The sequence below is a fragment of the Onthophagus taurus genome, chromosome 1 (genome assembly GCF_036711975.1).
Source record: "Onthophagus taurus isolate NC chromosome 1, IU_Otau_3.0, whole genome shotgun sequence".
Lineage (NCBI taxonomy): Eukaryota > Metazoa > Arthropoda > Insecta > Coleoptera > Scarabaeidae > Onthophagus > Onthophagus taurus.
The window spans coordinates 3654930-3671562 of NC_091966.1; the positions used below are offsets into that span (position 1 = coordinate 3654930).

At 29.7% G+C, this 16633-nt stretch overlaps 1 protein-coding gene across 9 annotated transcripts in view; it reads right to left on the reverse strand.

Annotated features, from left to right (window-relative positions):
• Positions 1-16633, reverse strand: part of LOC111418996 (ankyrin-3-like) — a 101865-nt gene that overhangs the window by 19415 nt on the left and 65817 nt on the right. For 6 of the 9 annotated variants that reach the window (XM_071194552.1, XM_071194548.1, XM_071194568.1 and 3 more), the window contains 8 exons: positions 11496-11613; positions 11071-11151; positions 10008-10232; positions 9787-9947; positions 6252-6463; positions 5996-6200; positions 5161-5324; positions 23-322 (listed from right to left, as the gene is read on the reverse strand). In XM_071194552.1, the coding sequence (XP_071050653.1) occupies positions 23-322; positions 5161-5324; positions 5996-6200; positions 6252-6463; positions 9787-9947; positions 10008-10232; positions 11071-11151; positions 11496-11613 (1466 nt within the window). Of the gene's footprint in view, positions 1-22; positions 323-5160; positions 5325-5995; positions 6201-6251; positions 6464-9786; positions 9948-10007; positions 10233-10708; positions 10727-11070; positions 11152-11495; positions 11614-16633 lie in introns of all 9 variants that reach the window. The other 3 variants (XM_071194575.1, XM_071194564.1, XM_071194557.1) reach the window with 2 other exon arrangements.

Here is a 16633-nt window from a genome sequence, read left to right on the forward strand (position 1 = left end):
GGGGAATTAAATTAATATTTACCGGATCTCTTAGTCTCATTGTAAAAGCAACCCTATTCTCTTTAAAAGCTTTAAATCCCAATTTTGGTTGATCGCCAGATTGCAAAACTGGAACTAAATTACCACCAAACTCCATAAAAACATCTTTATCCTCCAAAACTTCAATATCTTTGCTTTTTGCAATTTCGGTGAATTGTTCTTGTTGTTCCAACGTTTTATCTTCTTTGTCATCAGTCATACAAAATACTCTCACCCTTGCTTCATAACCACTTACTCTTTTTGCGAATATGACAAATTTTGCCATAAATGGTACATGAGTTGCCTAAAAATGCAATGATTTATATTATTATTTTATACAGGTGTGTGTCAAATGTCTGGAATATAGCCAATAACTTCGTATTTTGTGGTTTTAAAGAAAAATGTTTCAAATAAAAGATTCTTTATGAATTATGTCGTAATTTTTTGGCGATATTTGCTTGTTTACGTTGTTTTTTGTTTCGATGCTATGGCAACCAACATTGTTATTTTAAATGGGATGCATAGGTATGTTCTTTTTGCATATTTTGATAGAGGATAAATCTCTCTACGCGATAAACATATCAAATCATATTGTATAAATGTATAAGACAAAAATCGAGAAAAGTTGCATTCTCTGAAAATATTAAATTACAATCAAACCGTTCGCAGCTTTAAATGTCAAAAAATTGACAGTTTCAACAATTATGAAAAATTAATTAGGTGACACACATTTAATGTAGTTATGATTTGATATGTTTGATAAAAAAAAAAGATATAAAACAAAATAAAAAAAATATTAAAATATAAAGCGAATATTTCACTTTATATAACGGTTAAAGTTTTATTATTTTTAGGTTATCCAACTTGACTCGGTTACCATGGTGATTAAGATCCAAATATTGCAGGTGGTTGTCAAAAGTGAAATTGAATTTAAGTTTTTTTAAGTAAAAAGTTTTATTTAATTGGTTTAAAAGGCTGTATTTAACTCAAAATTGCTTAATCTAGAGTATAATAAACAAGGTAAGTTGATTAAATCAAAAAAAGATATTTTTAATTTAATTTTCTTAATTAGAATCGATTTAAATTAATTACAATTAACGAATTTGGTACGAATGCGAGATAATCGTAAAGAATTCGAATTGTTTTTAAATTAATAAAAATTAGGTTAGAATTGATAAAAAAAATCGGAATTAAATTTTATTATTTTAAGGTTATCCAACTTGACTTGGTTACCATGGCGATTTAGAACCAAATATTGCAGTTGCTTGTCAAAATTGACGTTTAATTTAAGTTTTTTTAATGAAAAACACATAATTAATTGGATGTAAAGGTTGTATTTAATTCAAAATGGGCAAATGAAATGGATGAAATTATAAGCAAGGTAAGTGGATTAAATCAAAAAAAAATTTTTTTAGATCAATTCAAATGTACAAGAATTTAGGGTTAAATAATAATTAAAACTAGAACTAACACTAGACCTAGAACTAGAATGTTTTAGGTTTAGTCAGGCGTCTTAGACAAGAACTTAGAAAAGCCTGAAGACGCATGGCTAAACCCGAATATTTCTAGTTCTAGGTTTAGTGTTAGTTCTTTTGCACTATCACTAGAACTAACTCAAGACCTAGAACTAGAATCATTCGGGTTTAGCCGTGTTGAGAGACGTGGGACTAAATCCGAATGTTTCTAGGTCTAGTGTTAGTTCTAGTGGTAGGTAGCGCTAGTTAGCATAAGATATTACTATGTTGTAGGTATATTTTTATTGAACTAAAACTAGAACGAGAACTAGAAACAGTCGGGTTTAGTCGTGAAAAAAACTTTCAGTTGTCAATGTCAACTTTAATTTTATTATTATATTCGTAATCATCATAAAATAACCTTTAAAGTGAGTCCAAACTTGACGCATTTATCTCAAAAAACCAAAAAGTTCGAACTTACAACTTTTAATTTTGACATATTTGTCAACTTCATAAAAAATCCTTTAAAATGAGTCCAAACTCGATATATTTAACTTTAATATTAATGAAAATACAATCACTTCCGGTTTGAAACGTCAACGTCAATTTTGACATATTTGTCATCTTCATTAAAAAACCTTTAAAATGAGTCCAAAGATGACGCAGTTATCTCAAAAAACAAAAAAGTTTTTGTGATAAATTTTAAGACATTTTATAAAAATTAAGAATATGTCAAAATGACATTGACATTTCAAACCGGAAGTTCTTATATCTCGAGTAATATTGGAATTAAAGGTATCATATTTGGACTCATTTTAAAGGATTTTTCACGACGATCACAAATATGTCAAAATTGAGGTTGACATTTTAAATCTGAAGTTAGTTATCATAATATAAGAGACAAATGGACAACTTCATGGTATTCTTTTATGATGTATTCTTTATTAAAAAACCTCTAAAATGAGTCCAAACATAACGCACTTATCTCAAAAAACAAAAAAGTTGGAATAAAAAAAACGTTAAACCCGAAGTTAGCAACAATGAAGTTATTATGAAATTATTAGATATTAATACCAACCTTAATTTTTAATTTTTTTTTATTGTATTTTTGTTTCTGTAATAAATTTTAAGACATTTTATAAAAATTAAGAATTTCTCAAAACGACATTGACATTTCAAACCGGAAGTTGCTTTTATCTCGACTAATATTGGAATTAAACGTATCATGTTTGGGCTCATTTTAAAGGATTTTTCACGACAATTACAAATATGTCAAAATTTATATTGACATTTCGAACCGGAAGTTGACCATAACTTCATTAATATTGAAGATAAATATGTCGTGTTTGTACTCATTTTAAAGGATTTTGAATGAAGATTACAAATATGTCAAAATTGAGGTTGACATTTTAAATCTGAAGTTAGTTATCATATAATAGACAAATGGACAACTTCATGGTGTTCTTTTATGATGTATTCTTTATTAAACAACCTTTAAAATGTTCGAAACATGACGCACTTATCTCAAAAAACAAAAAAGTTTGAATAAACAAACGTTAAACCCGAAGTTAGCAACAATGAAGATAGCAATTTAATTATTAAATATTAATACCAACCTTAATTTTTAATTTTTTTTATTGTATTTTTGTTTTTGTGATAAATTTTAAGACATTTTATAAAAATTAAAAATATATCAAAATGATATTGACATTTCAAACCGGAAGTTCTTATATCTCGAGTAATATTGAATTTAAACGTATCATGTTTGGGCCCATTTTAAAGGATTTTTCACGACAATTACAAATATGTCAAAATTGACGTTGACATTCTTAATCGGAAGTTGACCATAACTTCATTAATATTGAAGATAAATATGTCGTGTTTATACTTATTTTAAAGGATTTTTAATGCAGATTACAAATATGTCAAAATTGAGGTTGACATTTTAAATCTGAAGTTAGTTATCATATAAGAGACAAATGGACAACTTCATGGTGTTCTTTTATGATGTATTCTTTATTAAAAAACCTTTAAAATGAGTCGAAACATGACACACTTATCTCAAAAAACAAAAAATTTTGAATAAAAAAAGTTAAACCCGAAGTTAGCAACAATGAAGATAACAATTTAATTATTAAATATTAGTACCAACCTTAATTTTTAATTTTTTTATTGTATTTTTGTTTTTGTGATAAATTTTGAGACATTTTACAAAAATTAAGAATTTATCAAAACGACATTGACATTTCAAACCGGAAGTTGCTTTTATCTCGAGTAATATTGGAATTAAACGTATCATGTTTGGAATCATTTTAAAGGATTTTTCACGACAATTACAAATATGTCAAAATTGACGTTGACATTCTTAACCGGAAGTTGACCATAACTTCATTAATATTGAAGATAAATATGTCGAGTTTTCATTTTAAAGGATTTTTAATGACCATTACAAATATGTCAAAATTAAGGTTGACATTTTAAACCTGAAGTTAGTTATCATATAATAGACAAATGGACAACTTCATGGTGTTCTTTTATGATGTATTCTTTATTAAAAAACCTCTAAAATGAGTCCAAACATGACGCACTTTTCTCAAAAAACAAAAAAGTTTGAATAAAAAAACGTTAAACCCGAAGTTAGCAACAATGAAGATACAAATTTAATTATTAAATATTAATACCAACCTTAATTTTTAATTTTTTTTGTTGTATTTTTGTTTGTGTGACAAATTTTAAGACATTTTATAAAAATTAAGAATATGTCAGAATGACATTAACATTTCAAACCGGAAGTTGCTTTTATCTCGAGTAATATTGGAATTAAACGTATCATGTTTGGGCTTATTTTAAAGGATTTTTCACAACAATTACAAATATGTCAAAATTTACGTTGACATTTCGAACCGGAAGTTGACCATAACTTCATTAATATTGAAGATAATTATGTCGTGTTTGTACTTATTTTAAAGGATTTTCAATGAAGATTACAAATATGTCAAAATTGAGGCTGATATTTTAAATCTGAAGTTAGTTATCATATAATAGACAAATGGACAACTTCATGGTGTTCTTTTATGATGTATTCTTTATTAAAAAAAACATTAAAATGAGTCCAAACATGATGTTGCTAGATATCACTATGTTGTATATTTTTATTGCACTAAAACTAGAACTAACACTAGATCTAAAACTAGAAAGTTTCGGGCTAACTTCTAGGTCTAGTTTTAGTTCTAGTTTTAATTGTTACTAAGCATTAAATTGTTGTCTATTTTTACTGAAATAGAACTAACATTAGACCTAGAAGTAGAATCATTCGGGTTTAGCCACACGTCTCTAAAGACGGCTACCCGAATGTTTCTAGTTCTACATCTAGTGTTCGGAATTCGAGGTACTTGACATAATGGGCACCTGTATATTATATTTATACTTTTGTCAATTTGTTCGAGTTGGATAACCGTATAACCAATACACAACGGACCTTGATGCATTACATTTAAAATAACAATGTTGGTTGCCATAGCAACGAAACAAAAAAACAATGTAAACAAGCAAATATCGCCAAAAAAATGCGCCACGATTAATAAAGAAACTTATATTTGAAACATTTTTCTTTAAAACCACAAATGGCGAAATGATTGGCTATATTCCAGACATTTGAAACACCCTGTATGTTGTATATTCTTTTAACCTGATTATATAATTCAGTTGCCATACGAGCTGAATCGGAAAAATTTCTACAATCCATTAACCAAAACCTGGCAGACACCGTTGTTGTAAAAGATACGCATTCTTTAACGAAAGATAAAGGCGTTGAACCGGTTACATCTTCCCAAACAGCTTTATTTTGACCGCCTAATTAAAGAGAAAATATAGAAAAAAATGTTTTAAATTAATCCGCTGCAATTAAGATACTTTAGTGTGTTTTTTATTTAACGTGAATAATTAGTGATCTCTATTTGTATCTTTCTTGCAAACCAAAGTAGTTTTAAATACAATAAAAGCATCCAATCAGGAAGGAATCTAAACTAAACATAAAGTTTAATTGTTTTGTTATAAAGATAAGAGCACTAATTTACCTGATTTGTTCCCTATATCGAAGCATGTATACGACATAACACAATTTGCAACAGTAACACAACAATATTACGTTAAATAGAGTGAACATGCATACATAACAAAAAATTATGATTATTTTATTATACAAAGAAACTTGTGAGATACGATTTTATTTTATTTTTATTATTTTGATTAATCTCAAAAGTCTCCTGCAATTTCTGGGTGAATGATCCATAATAATCAAACATTATTAGAAGATACTTTGAATACTGTTTCAAATTTGGAAAGATAATGTAAATGAAAAATATTAACTTATAATCATGGTGGTGTAAAGGATTTTTTAAACTGAAATATTACAGTGTGCAAAACAAGAACCATAACGTCATTACAAGAATCCCTATGAACTCGTAATGTTTCTTTGAACTAATCTTAAATAAAAAAAAATTATAATAACAAAAATTGTTTACCTGTAATCGAACATAGAAGTCTTAAAGTTGATGCAAACCCTGAGTACTGGTTTATCATCCCTTGTGTGTGTGCTTTAGGAGCTGGTAAACTCAACGTAATCGCTTTGTGGAATTTTCTTCGTCTTGGTTCGACCGTTACTATTGGAGAAACGGCGACTCCGTGACCGAGAAGTTTTGAAACTGTTTCGGACTCGATAGCTTGTGCCTAATGCATTAATTTATTAAAAAATAATGTCTATAACAGAAATGATTTTACCTGTAATCCAACCCTTATTTTTTTGGTTAAAGCGTTTTGTGGAAAAACTGCTTGAACCAGAGGAACCGCTGTACTTGAAACTGTACCACCATCCGGTCCGATTGCGTAAACGTCTTGTCGTACTCTTGACACAACGGCGAAATAATGGGGGAAGTCGTTCGTTAAAATTCTCGTAATTCTGTTCGTGTGAAGATCTTCGATTTGATTCAACTCTGTTTTAATACAAAAATGATTTAGATTGATAAATGTTTGAGAAGTTTAATGAAAGGCGATTATTTAAGCAAGAAACATGAAGATTATTTAAATCAAATTGCAATCTAGAACATTAAACATTGGGTATAATTAACTACGTCAAATAGGTCATTAACATAAATAACAAACAGTAAAGGGCCTAGATGGCTACCTTGAAAACACCATTAACTGAAACAATCTGGCATCTCTCTTTCAGATAAGAAGCAAACCATTGCAAAAGTTTAGCCTGAATACCAAACTTCGTTAGTTTAAACAGAAGTAAGTTGTGATGCACCCGGTCGAGCTTTACTAAAATCCGTATAAACTGAATCAACTTGACAAGAATCCTCCAGAGAAGATAAGATATATTTAAGCAAGTTACTCTCAACCGAGCGACCAGCAAAAAACCATGTTATCTACAATTGATTTTAGACTAATGGCAAAAAATAGACGTGCTTGAACCATTTTCTTTAATACTTTCCCATATGCTGGCAAAATAACAGACAGAGAGTGTGAACATTCAAAATTGATGGAATACCATTAGTACCAATACTGTCAGTAACCCTGACGCCCATCAAGGCCTCCTCAACCTCAATCCTGCCAAACTGCATCTAACTCAAAGGAAAAGCATCTGTTTTCACACAATCCGCATTCTGCTGGATTGGGGAAGGATCAACAAAAACTGAAGAAAAGAAATCAGACATCCCCATTCTTCTTAGACTTAGTAAAAGCCCAAAACATCTTTGGGTCAGATTGGATATTGCTTTCAGCTTTTCTAACGTACTCCATATAATTAAGATGGATTAGATACTTTGCACGACTCCTTAGAATTGAAAAAGTAAGGTAGTCAAGTCGGTTGCCAAAACGCTTCCATTTACAGTGCGCCTTCCTTTTCTCTCGAATTACTTTAATGATATTATGTGAAAACTAAGTAGGAAAACCCTTGGTAGCTTTGCGTTTTAAATGCACAAATTCGCGTATAGCAGTATTGACATAGTTATAAAAAATTTGAACCGCGTCATTGATATCGCGGCCACCAAGTTCTGATTCAGACGCAATTTCATTAAAGTATTCATCTAATTCAGGAAAGCGGGCTTTTCTAAAACAGAAAGCGTCACCATGATGTATAGGTAATGAACGAGCAAAATGAATAGAGCAGGAAAACGCAAGAGTGGAGTCGGTAGTATTACTAATAATAAGATCAAGTAAGATCAAACACTACCAAGAATAAAGAAGGGAAGACGTTATTTGAAGTCTGGAAAAATTGTTAATTGCAGGTGAAGACCGAACCTAAGAGGCAACAATAAATGGGTGCAATAATGCTTTAAATGCCATCTATTTAGCTACGTTTTCCACAGATGTACGCCTTAGTACAGATGTAAGCACCCATCATCTGAATGTCCAAAGACAAAAACCTCTGCTGCCAGATACGCAAATTGTGATAGATTACATCCAGCAACTGGAAGAAGTTGCCTTAAAAGCTCGGCAAATATCAAGGAAAAACAAAAAAAAAAGGGAGAGAAGTGAAAAGACTGAATAAAGGAAGGGCAAAGATGAAGATGTGAAAGATCAAAAGCTGGCTCAGATGGTGCTGAATATTCTTCTGAGATTGCTCCCTACAATGGCACACATCAGGAGTGGTAAGTAAATCTAATGACTTTTATTTCAGAATAACAGACTAGTGACATGAAACACCCACATCCAGTTTTCTGCGTATTGCACATTCATAAAGCATACCAGCAGCTAATGCTAGATACAGATTGACGATTTCAGACAATTTCGACACACCGAGGTTCTTACAAGTTGAAGCGCTTCTTTGGAATTAAAGCAGCGTGAATGAGTTTTAAAAAATTATCGAAACAGCCCTTGCAGGAATCGTGCACGACCTCAACCTGCACATAAAAAAAAGAAATGCAACCTTTTCACCTCTTTAATAAGATATTTAGAACACATAGTTAACTCAGACAGTATCCAGAAGACTACAGAGAAAGTGGAAGCGATCTTGAAATCACGTATCATATGAGTTAAAAAATGAATTTCTTTGGAATTAACCGTTTGAGTGCGGATGCTCCGCATTTTTGGCATATGCTCACAAAATTTGTTCCGCACTCAAACGGTTGAAGCAGCCTTGAATGAGTTTCAAAATCTTATCGACACGGCCCTACAAGTTCTTGCAGAAATCATGCAGGACCTCAATCTGTACATAAACAAAAACAAATGCAACCTTGTCAAGAACACATAGTTAGCTCGACCAGTATCCAGAAGACTCCAGAAATAGTGAAGGCAAGCTTAAAATCATCATGTATCTTATGAATTAAAAAAATTAGTTTTATTTGAATTAAAGTAGCCTTGAATGAGTTTCAAAAATTTATCCACACAGCCCTACAAGGTCTTACAGGAATCGTGTACGACCTTATCCTGCACATAAACAAAAAGAAATGCAACTTTTTCGCCTCTTTCATAAGATATTTAGAACACATAGTTAGCTCAGACAGTATGCAAAAGACTCCAGAGAAAGTGGAAGCGAATTTGAAATCATCACGGATCTTATGAGTTAAAAAAATTAGTTTTATTCGCATTAAAGCAGCCTTGAATGAGTTTCAAAAATTTTTTGACACAGCCCAACGAGGTCTTTTAGGAATCGTGCAGAACCTCAACATGCACATAAACAAAAAGAAATGCAACTTTTTCGTCTCTTTCATAAGATATTTAGAACACATAGTAAGCTCGGCCAGTATCCAGAAGACTCAAAAGAAAGTGGAAGCGAATTTGAAATCATCACATATCTTATGAGTTCAAGAAATAGTTTCATTCCAAATAAAACAGCCATGAATGAGTTTCAAAAATTTATTGCCACAGCCCTATAAGGTCTTGTAGGAATTGTGCAGAATTTCAACCAGCACATAAACAAAAAAAATGCAACTTTTTCGTCTCTTTCACAAGATATTTAGAACACATAGTTAGCTCAGACAGAAGACTCCAGAGAAAGTGGAAGCGAATTTGAAATCATCACGTATCTTATGAATTAAAACATTTCAGTCGAGTTTCATTCGAATTAAAGCAGCCTTGATTGAGTTTCAAAAATTTATTGACACAGCCCTACAAGGTCTTGTAGGAATTGTGCAGAACTTCACCCTGCACATAAACAAAAAGAAATGCAACTTTTTCGCCTTTTTCCCAAGATATTAAGAACACATAGTTAACTTGGCCAGTATCCAGAAGATTCCAAAAAAAGTTTAAGCGATCTTAAAATCATCACATATCTTATGAGTTAAAATTTATACTAAATGGGGAATTAATTCACCTTCTCCTTCAAAACTATGATTCAAAACATCTTGAACAGCTTCTTCATTGGCTTCCAAAGTATGTTCCTTCCAAGTTTCCCCATTTTCGGATCTTAAGACTACGATTTCGCGTTGTTTTCCTCTCAAAGAAGCGAAATGGGGTACTTCCAAAATAACAGGCCTATAACATCAAAAAAATAAGATTGAAAAAACGAATTTATTAATAACTTTTTAAACGCACCCTAAAAATTTAGCACCAACTGGTCCTAATTCCAAAACTCGACTTGCCAAAGCTTCACCTTCCATTAAAGGTGGAGGATGTTGAATCTTTTTGGGTCGCACGTATCGGCAGGTAATCCTGGTTGGACTTGCAGCACATCTCGGTGGAACGATCACTCTAACCCCAGAGTGTCTACACCCTCTCATCGCACCACCCCTTGCGTCTACCAAAAATGACACCAGAAAGCTAAATTTGGAAAAATAAGAATTAATTTAATGGAGATTATTAAAATTTTAGGGTGTTGAGTTACGAAAAAAAAATCAAATGAGTGTAAAAGTGTTGTTATTGTCCAGGAATTATCAATCACCATGTAGAATTAGAAATTTTTAATCACTATCTACTTCTTAATCTAGTGTTAACTAGATTAGATGATAAATTAGGGCTAAATTTTTTTTCTAATTCTAATCATAAGGATGTTTGAGAATTCTAAAAAATCAAATTAATCCTACAAAAATAAAATTATAAACACAAAAATTATAGCGATTAAAGGTGGTGATTACAATTAACGGACAACTCTCTATGTCTAAATAAAACTCAAAAAATTCGGGGTTGAAATGCATTATAAACAGTGTTAAGCTTTTATTTACAACGAAAAAACATGAACAATTAATATTATAACAAGAATGATAGGTTAATTGTAACACGCTGTACACAAAACTTACTTTTTCCAACTGGATAAACTGTTGCCACAACACAAAATCCCAAACAGAAAAAAAATGCAGTTAGTTACCAAAAAAATTTAATTCCAAAAAAGAAATTTTGGGATCAAAAATTACACAATTATATAAAATAATTTTAATTTATGTAACACAAATTTTGTGTATTATAATTTTCATTTTCAATGAATATGTTGAAGATGAAATCAATTAAAAATATATATATGCAAGGATTAGGGGGGGAATTCAAACATTTGTTAAAGAAACTCAAAAAATACAGATGGTGTTGATTTTTTAGTTGTTTTTGTTGTGCCGCATTCGGTGCTCTAAATAAATTGTACCTTAGTACCAAAGACTAACAGCGGTACCTTTCTCTGCACAAACCGGAACCTCGTCGATCGTACGGACCCAGTTGCTTCAGCATAATTTCTAGCGTAGACCATTCGTTACTGTATAAGTAAGCAATACAACTACTACAATGATGCTGGTTTAAACGTCTTTAAGGTGTGTGTAGTAAAAAAGGCTATTTATAAAAGGGGGTTTATTTAAAATGGGGAAGGGAAACAGCCAACAACAATAAAACAGAAATAAATTTCACCTTACATTTTCATAAATCAAACAAATTAAAAGATTGATTTTTTTTATGAAAATGTATTAAACATTTAAACATAGGCCCAAAACACAAACTCCTAAATAAAAAAAATCTTTTAACTTTGATCAATGTTGATGTTGTGACGGTGTAACAACGAGAATGAAAATTAAAATTTCAAAATAAAGAGAAAGAAAGACTTACCCAACGGTAATCGGTTGTCGATTTATATCAACATTATCTGGTAAATAAGCGTTTGGCGCATAATAATCTTTTACTTGAGTTGATGTTATTAAAGCATCTCCACTTATATGAGAAGGTGCTAAAACAAGAAATATTAATTAATAATCAAAATTAAGTGTTTATGAAGTTAGTTATTTTTCTAGCCCCCTCTAAGAAAGGCAAAGGTTATTATTAACAATATTGCTCATTTACACTTTTGCAATCAGATGCATAATTATTGAGAAAAATGTAAATAGGTGAAAATTAGATGATTTCGTGGTTTTGCATCTTTGTTGATGAAAGAGCACGAAAATCAGAACATTTTTGAAAAAAGGTTTAAGTATAAAAGTTGTAGCAATTTTGCTTTTATACTTTTGCTGTTAAATGCATAAATATCGAGAAAAGTTCGAAAAGGTGAAAATTAGATGAAATCGTGGTTTTGCATCTTGTTGTTGGTAAAGTTTGGGATTCGGAACGTTTTAGAAAAAAAGTTTTACTATAAAAGTTATGGCAAAGTTTATTCTAAGCAATATTGCTCTTTTACACTTTTGCTCTCAGATGGAAAAATATCGAGAAAAATTCGAAAAGGTGAAAATTAGATAAAATCGTGGTTTTACGTTTTGTTAATGATAAAGCATGGAAATTGGAAAGTTTTAGTAAAAAAGTTTAAGTATAAAAGTTGTAGCAAATTTTATGCTTAGCAATTTTGCTCTTTTACACTTTTGCTCTCAAATGCATATACAGGGTGATTCAAAAAAACCGCTGACAGGCTTCTAGAGCAGGTAATACATCAAAAATTAAGATGAAAAGTCTTAATATCGCAAATGCCTCCTTAGCGAGATATAGCGGGTCAAAGTTTCTTTAAAATTAAACATTATCTGCAATAAAAAGCCCTTTTTTAAAAATATTTTCAACTCCACTGCTAATTTTGTCGATTTTTGTGTAAAGTAATCAATTATCTATCAATTGGTCTCTTACAAAACTTTGATTAAAGCAACAGTTTTTGATTGAATTAACAAATTTTCTACAAACGTGTTTTTCTTAAAAACTATTGCTTTGATCAAAGTTTTGTTAGAGACCAATTGATAGATAATTGATCACTTTACACGCGTAGAGAGCAATGGCGGAGACAATATTTTTAAAAAAGTGCTTTTTATAGCAGATAATGTTTAATTTTAAAGAAACTTTGATCCCGCTATATCTCCCCAACGAGGCATTTGCGATGTATATTAAGACTATTCATCTTAATTTTTCATGTATTATCTACTCTAGAAGTCTGTCAGCGGTTTTTTGAATCACTCTGTATATTGAGAAAAGTTCGAAAAGGTGAAAATTAGATTAAATCGTGGTTTGACATCTTGTTGTTGGTAAAGCAGGCGATTCGGAACCTTAAATCATGGAAGGGTTATTTATGGTAATTGAGAAATGTAATTGGTCTCAAATTAAAGCTAATGATTTCTTCTTTATGATGATGTATAATACATATTGGGTTGTATTATAAAAATAAATAGAAAAGAAATCGAGAAGTTTTCTAAATTTTTCATCTTAATGTCAAATTGATTAAATGCTGGTTGAAACTCAAGAAATCGTGGAAGGGTTATTTATGGTAATTAAGAAATGTAATTGGTCTCAAATTAAAGCTGATGGTTTGTTCTTTAAGATGATGTATAATACATGTTGGGTTGTATTATAAAAATAATTAGAAAAATAATCGGGAAGTTTTCTTAATTTTTCATCTTAATGTCAAACTGATTAAATGCATGTTGAAACTAAAAAAATCGTGGAAGGGTTATTTATGGTAATTAAGAAATGTAATTGGTCCCAAATTTAAGCTGATGATTTCTTCTTTATGATGATGTATAATACATGTTGGGTTGTATTCTAAAAATAATTAGAAAAAAAATCGCGAAATTTACTAAAATTTTTGATCTTAATGTCAAATTGACTAAATACAGGTTGAAACTCAAAAATGTATGGAAGGGTTACTTATGACAACTAAGAAATGTAATTTGTCTCAAATTAAAGCTGATGATTTCTTCTTTTAAATGATGTGTAATACAATATGGCTTGGATTATAAAAATATTTAGAAAAAGAATCGCGAAGTTTTCTAAATTTTTCGTCTTAATGTCAAATTGATTAAATGCAGGTTGAAACTCAAAAAATCGTGGAAGGGTTATTTATGGTAAATAAGAAATGTAATTGGTCGCAAATTAAAGTTGATGATTCCTTCTTTAAGATGATGTATAATACATGTTGGGTTGTATTATAAAATAATTAGAAAAAAAAATCGTGAAGTTTTCTAAATTTTTCATCTTAATGCCAAAATGATTAAATGCATGTTAAAACTCAAAAAATCGTGGAAGGGTTATTTATGGTAATTGAGAAATGTAATTGGTCTCAAATTAAAGCTGATGATTTCTTCTTTATGATGATGTATAATACATCTTGGATTGTATTATAAAAATAATTAGAAAAAAAATCGCGAAGTTTTCTAAATTTTTCATGTTAATGTCAAACTGATTAAATGCAGGTTGAAACTCAAAAAATCGTGGAAGGGTTGATGATTCCTTCTTTAAGATGATGTATAATACATGTTGGGTTGTATTATAAAAACAATTAGAAAAATAATCGGGAAGTTTTCTAAACTTTTCATGTTAATGTCAAACTGATTAAATGTATGTTGAAACTAAAAAAATCGTGGAAGAGTTATTTATGGTAATTAAGAAATGTAATTGGTCCCAAATTAAAGCTGATGATTTCTTCTTTAAGATGATGTATAATACATATTGTGTTGTATTCTAAAAATAATTAGAAAAAAAATCGCGAAATTTACAAAATTTTTGATGTTAATGTCAAATTGACTAAATACAGGTTGAAACTCAAAAATGTATGGAAGGGTTACTTATGACAACTAAGAAATGTAATTTGTCTCAAATTAAAGCTGATGATTTCTTCTTTTAAATGATGTGTAATACAATATGGGTTGGATTATAAAAATATTTAGAAAAAGAATCGCGAAGTTTTCTAAATTTTTCGTCTTAATGTCAAATAGATTAAATGCAGGTTGAAACTCAAAAAATCGTGGGAGGGTTATTTATATTAATTAAGAAATGTAATTGGTCGCAAATTAAAGTTGATGATTCCTTCTTTAAGATGATGTATAATACATGTTGGGTTGTATTATAAAAATAATTAGAAAAAAAATCGTGAAGTTTTCTAAATTTTTCATCTTAATGTCAAATTAATTAAATGCAGGTTAAAACTCAAAAAATCGTGGAAGGGTTAATTATGATAATTGAGAAATGTAGTTGGTCTCAAATTAAAGCTGATGATTTCTTCTTTATGATGATGTATAATACATATTGGATTATATTATAAAAATAATTAGAAAAAAAATCGCGAAGTTTTCTAAATTTTTCATGTTAATGTCAAACTGATTAAATGCAGGTTGAAACTCAAAAAATCGTGGAAGGGTTATTTATGGCAATTAAGAAATGTAATTGGTCGCAAATTAAAGCTGATGATTTCTTCTTTAAGATGATGTATAATACATGTTGGGTTGTATTATAAAAATAATTAGAAAAAAAATCGGGAAGTTTTCTAAACTTTTCATGTTAATGTCAAACTGATTAAATGTATGTTGAAACTAAAAAAATCGTGGAAGAGTTATTTATGGTAATTAAGAAATGTAATTGATCTCAAATTGAAGCTGATGATTTCTTCTTTAAGATGATGTATAATACATGCTGGGTTGTATTATAAAAATAATTAGAAAAAAAATCGCGAAATTTACTAAAATTTTTAATCTTAATGTCAAATTGACTAAATACAGGTTGAAACTCAAAAATGTATGGAAGGGTTACTTATGACAACTAAGAAATGTAATTTGTCTCAAATTAAAGCTGATGATTTCTTCTTTTAAATGATGTGTAATACAATATGGGTTGGATTATAAAAATATTTAGAAAAAGAATCACGAAACTTTCTAAATTTTTGGTCTTAATGTCAAATTGATTAAATGCAGGTTGAAACTCAAAAAATCGTGGAAGGGTTATTTATGGTAAATAGGAAATGTAATTGGTCGCAAATTAAAGTTGATGATTCCTTCTTTAAGATGATGTATAATACATATTGGGTTGTATTATAAAAATAATTAGAAAAAAAATCGTGAAGTTTTCTAAATTTTTCATGTTAATGTCAAACTGATTAAATGCAGGTTGAAACTCAAAAAATCGTGGAAGAGTTATTTATGGTAATTAAGAAATGTAATTGATCTCAAATTAAAGCTGATGATTTCTTCTTTTAAATGATGTGTAATACAATATGGGTTGGATTATAAAAATATTTAGAAAAAGAATCACAAAGTTTTCTAAATTTTTCGTCTTAATGTCAAATTGATTAAATGCATGTTGAAACTAAAAAAATCGTGGAAGGGTTATTTATATTAATTAAGAAATGTAATTGGTTGCAAATTAAAGTTGATGATTCCTTCTTTAAGATGATGTATAATACATATTGGGTTGTATTATAAAAATAATTAGAAAAAAAATCGTGAAGTTTTCTAAATTTTTCATCTTAATGTCAAATTGATTAAATGCAAGGGGTTATTTATGGTAATTAAGAAATGTAATTGAAGAACTTTATTGGAACCTTGTAGCAAATTGTATGTTCAGCAATTTTGCTCTTTTACACTTTTACTCTCAAATGCATATACAGTGTGTCCGTAAAGTAACGGATATAGGCGATAAAATCATTATAAACGGTTTATGGAAAAATCCCTGAAACGGATCTAAAGATTTAAGTTTTTTGCAATTGTTTGGCGTAGAGTTTAAATTTCTTCCGCCATTTTTAAGCGAGTTATAACGTCATCGGTATTTTTTTCAAATGGCAATCCCCCATTTTTATTACGGAATATGAAAGAAGACTTTTTTCTGAATCTAATACAGTCAATATTAATATTGCTTACATAAGAAAATTTTTGGAGAAAAATTACTTTAAAGTTTAACTACTTCAGATTTGTTGACATGATGAAAATAGCAGTAGCCATGAGTAACTATGGTAACCAATTATTTTAAACAATTTCCTAAGTGTGTCAAAAACTGATTTAGTAAGTAGTTGA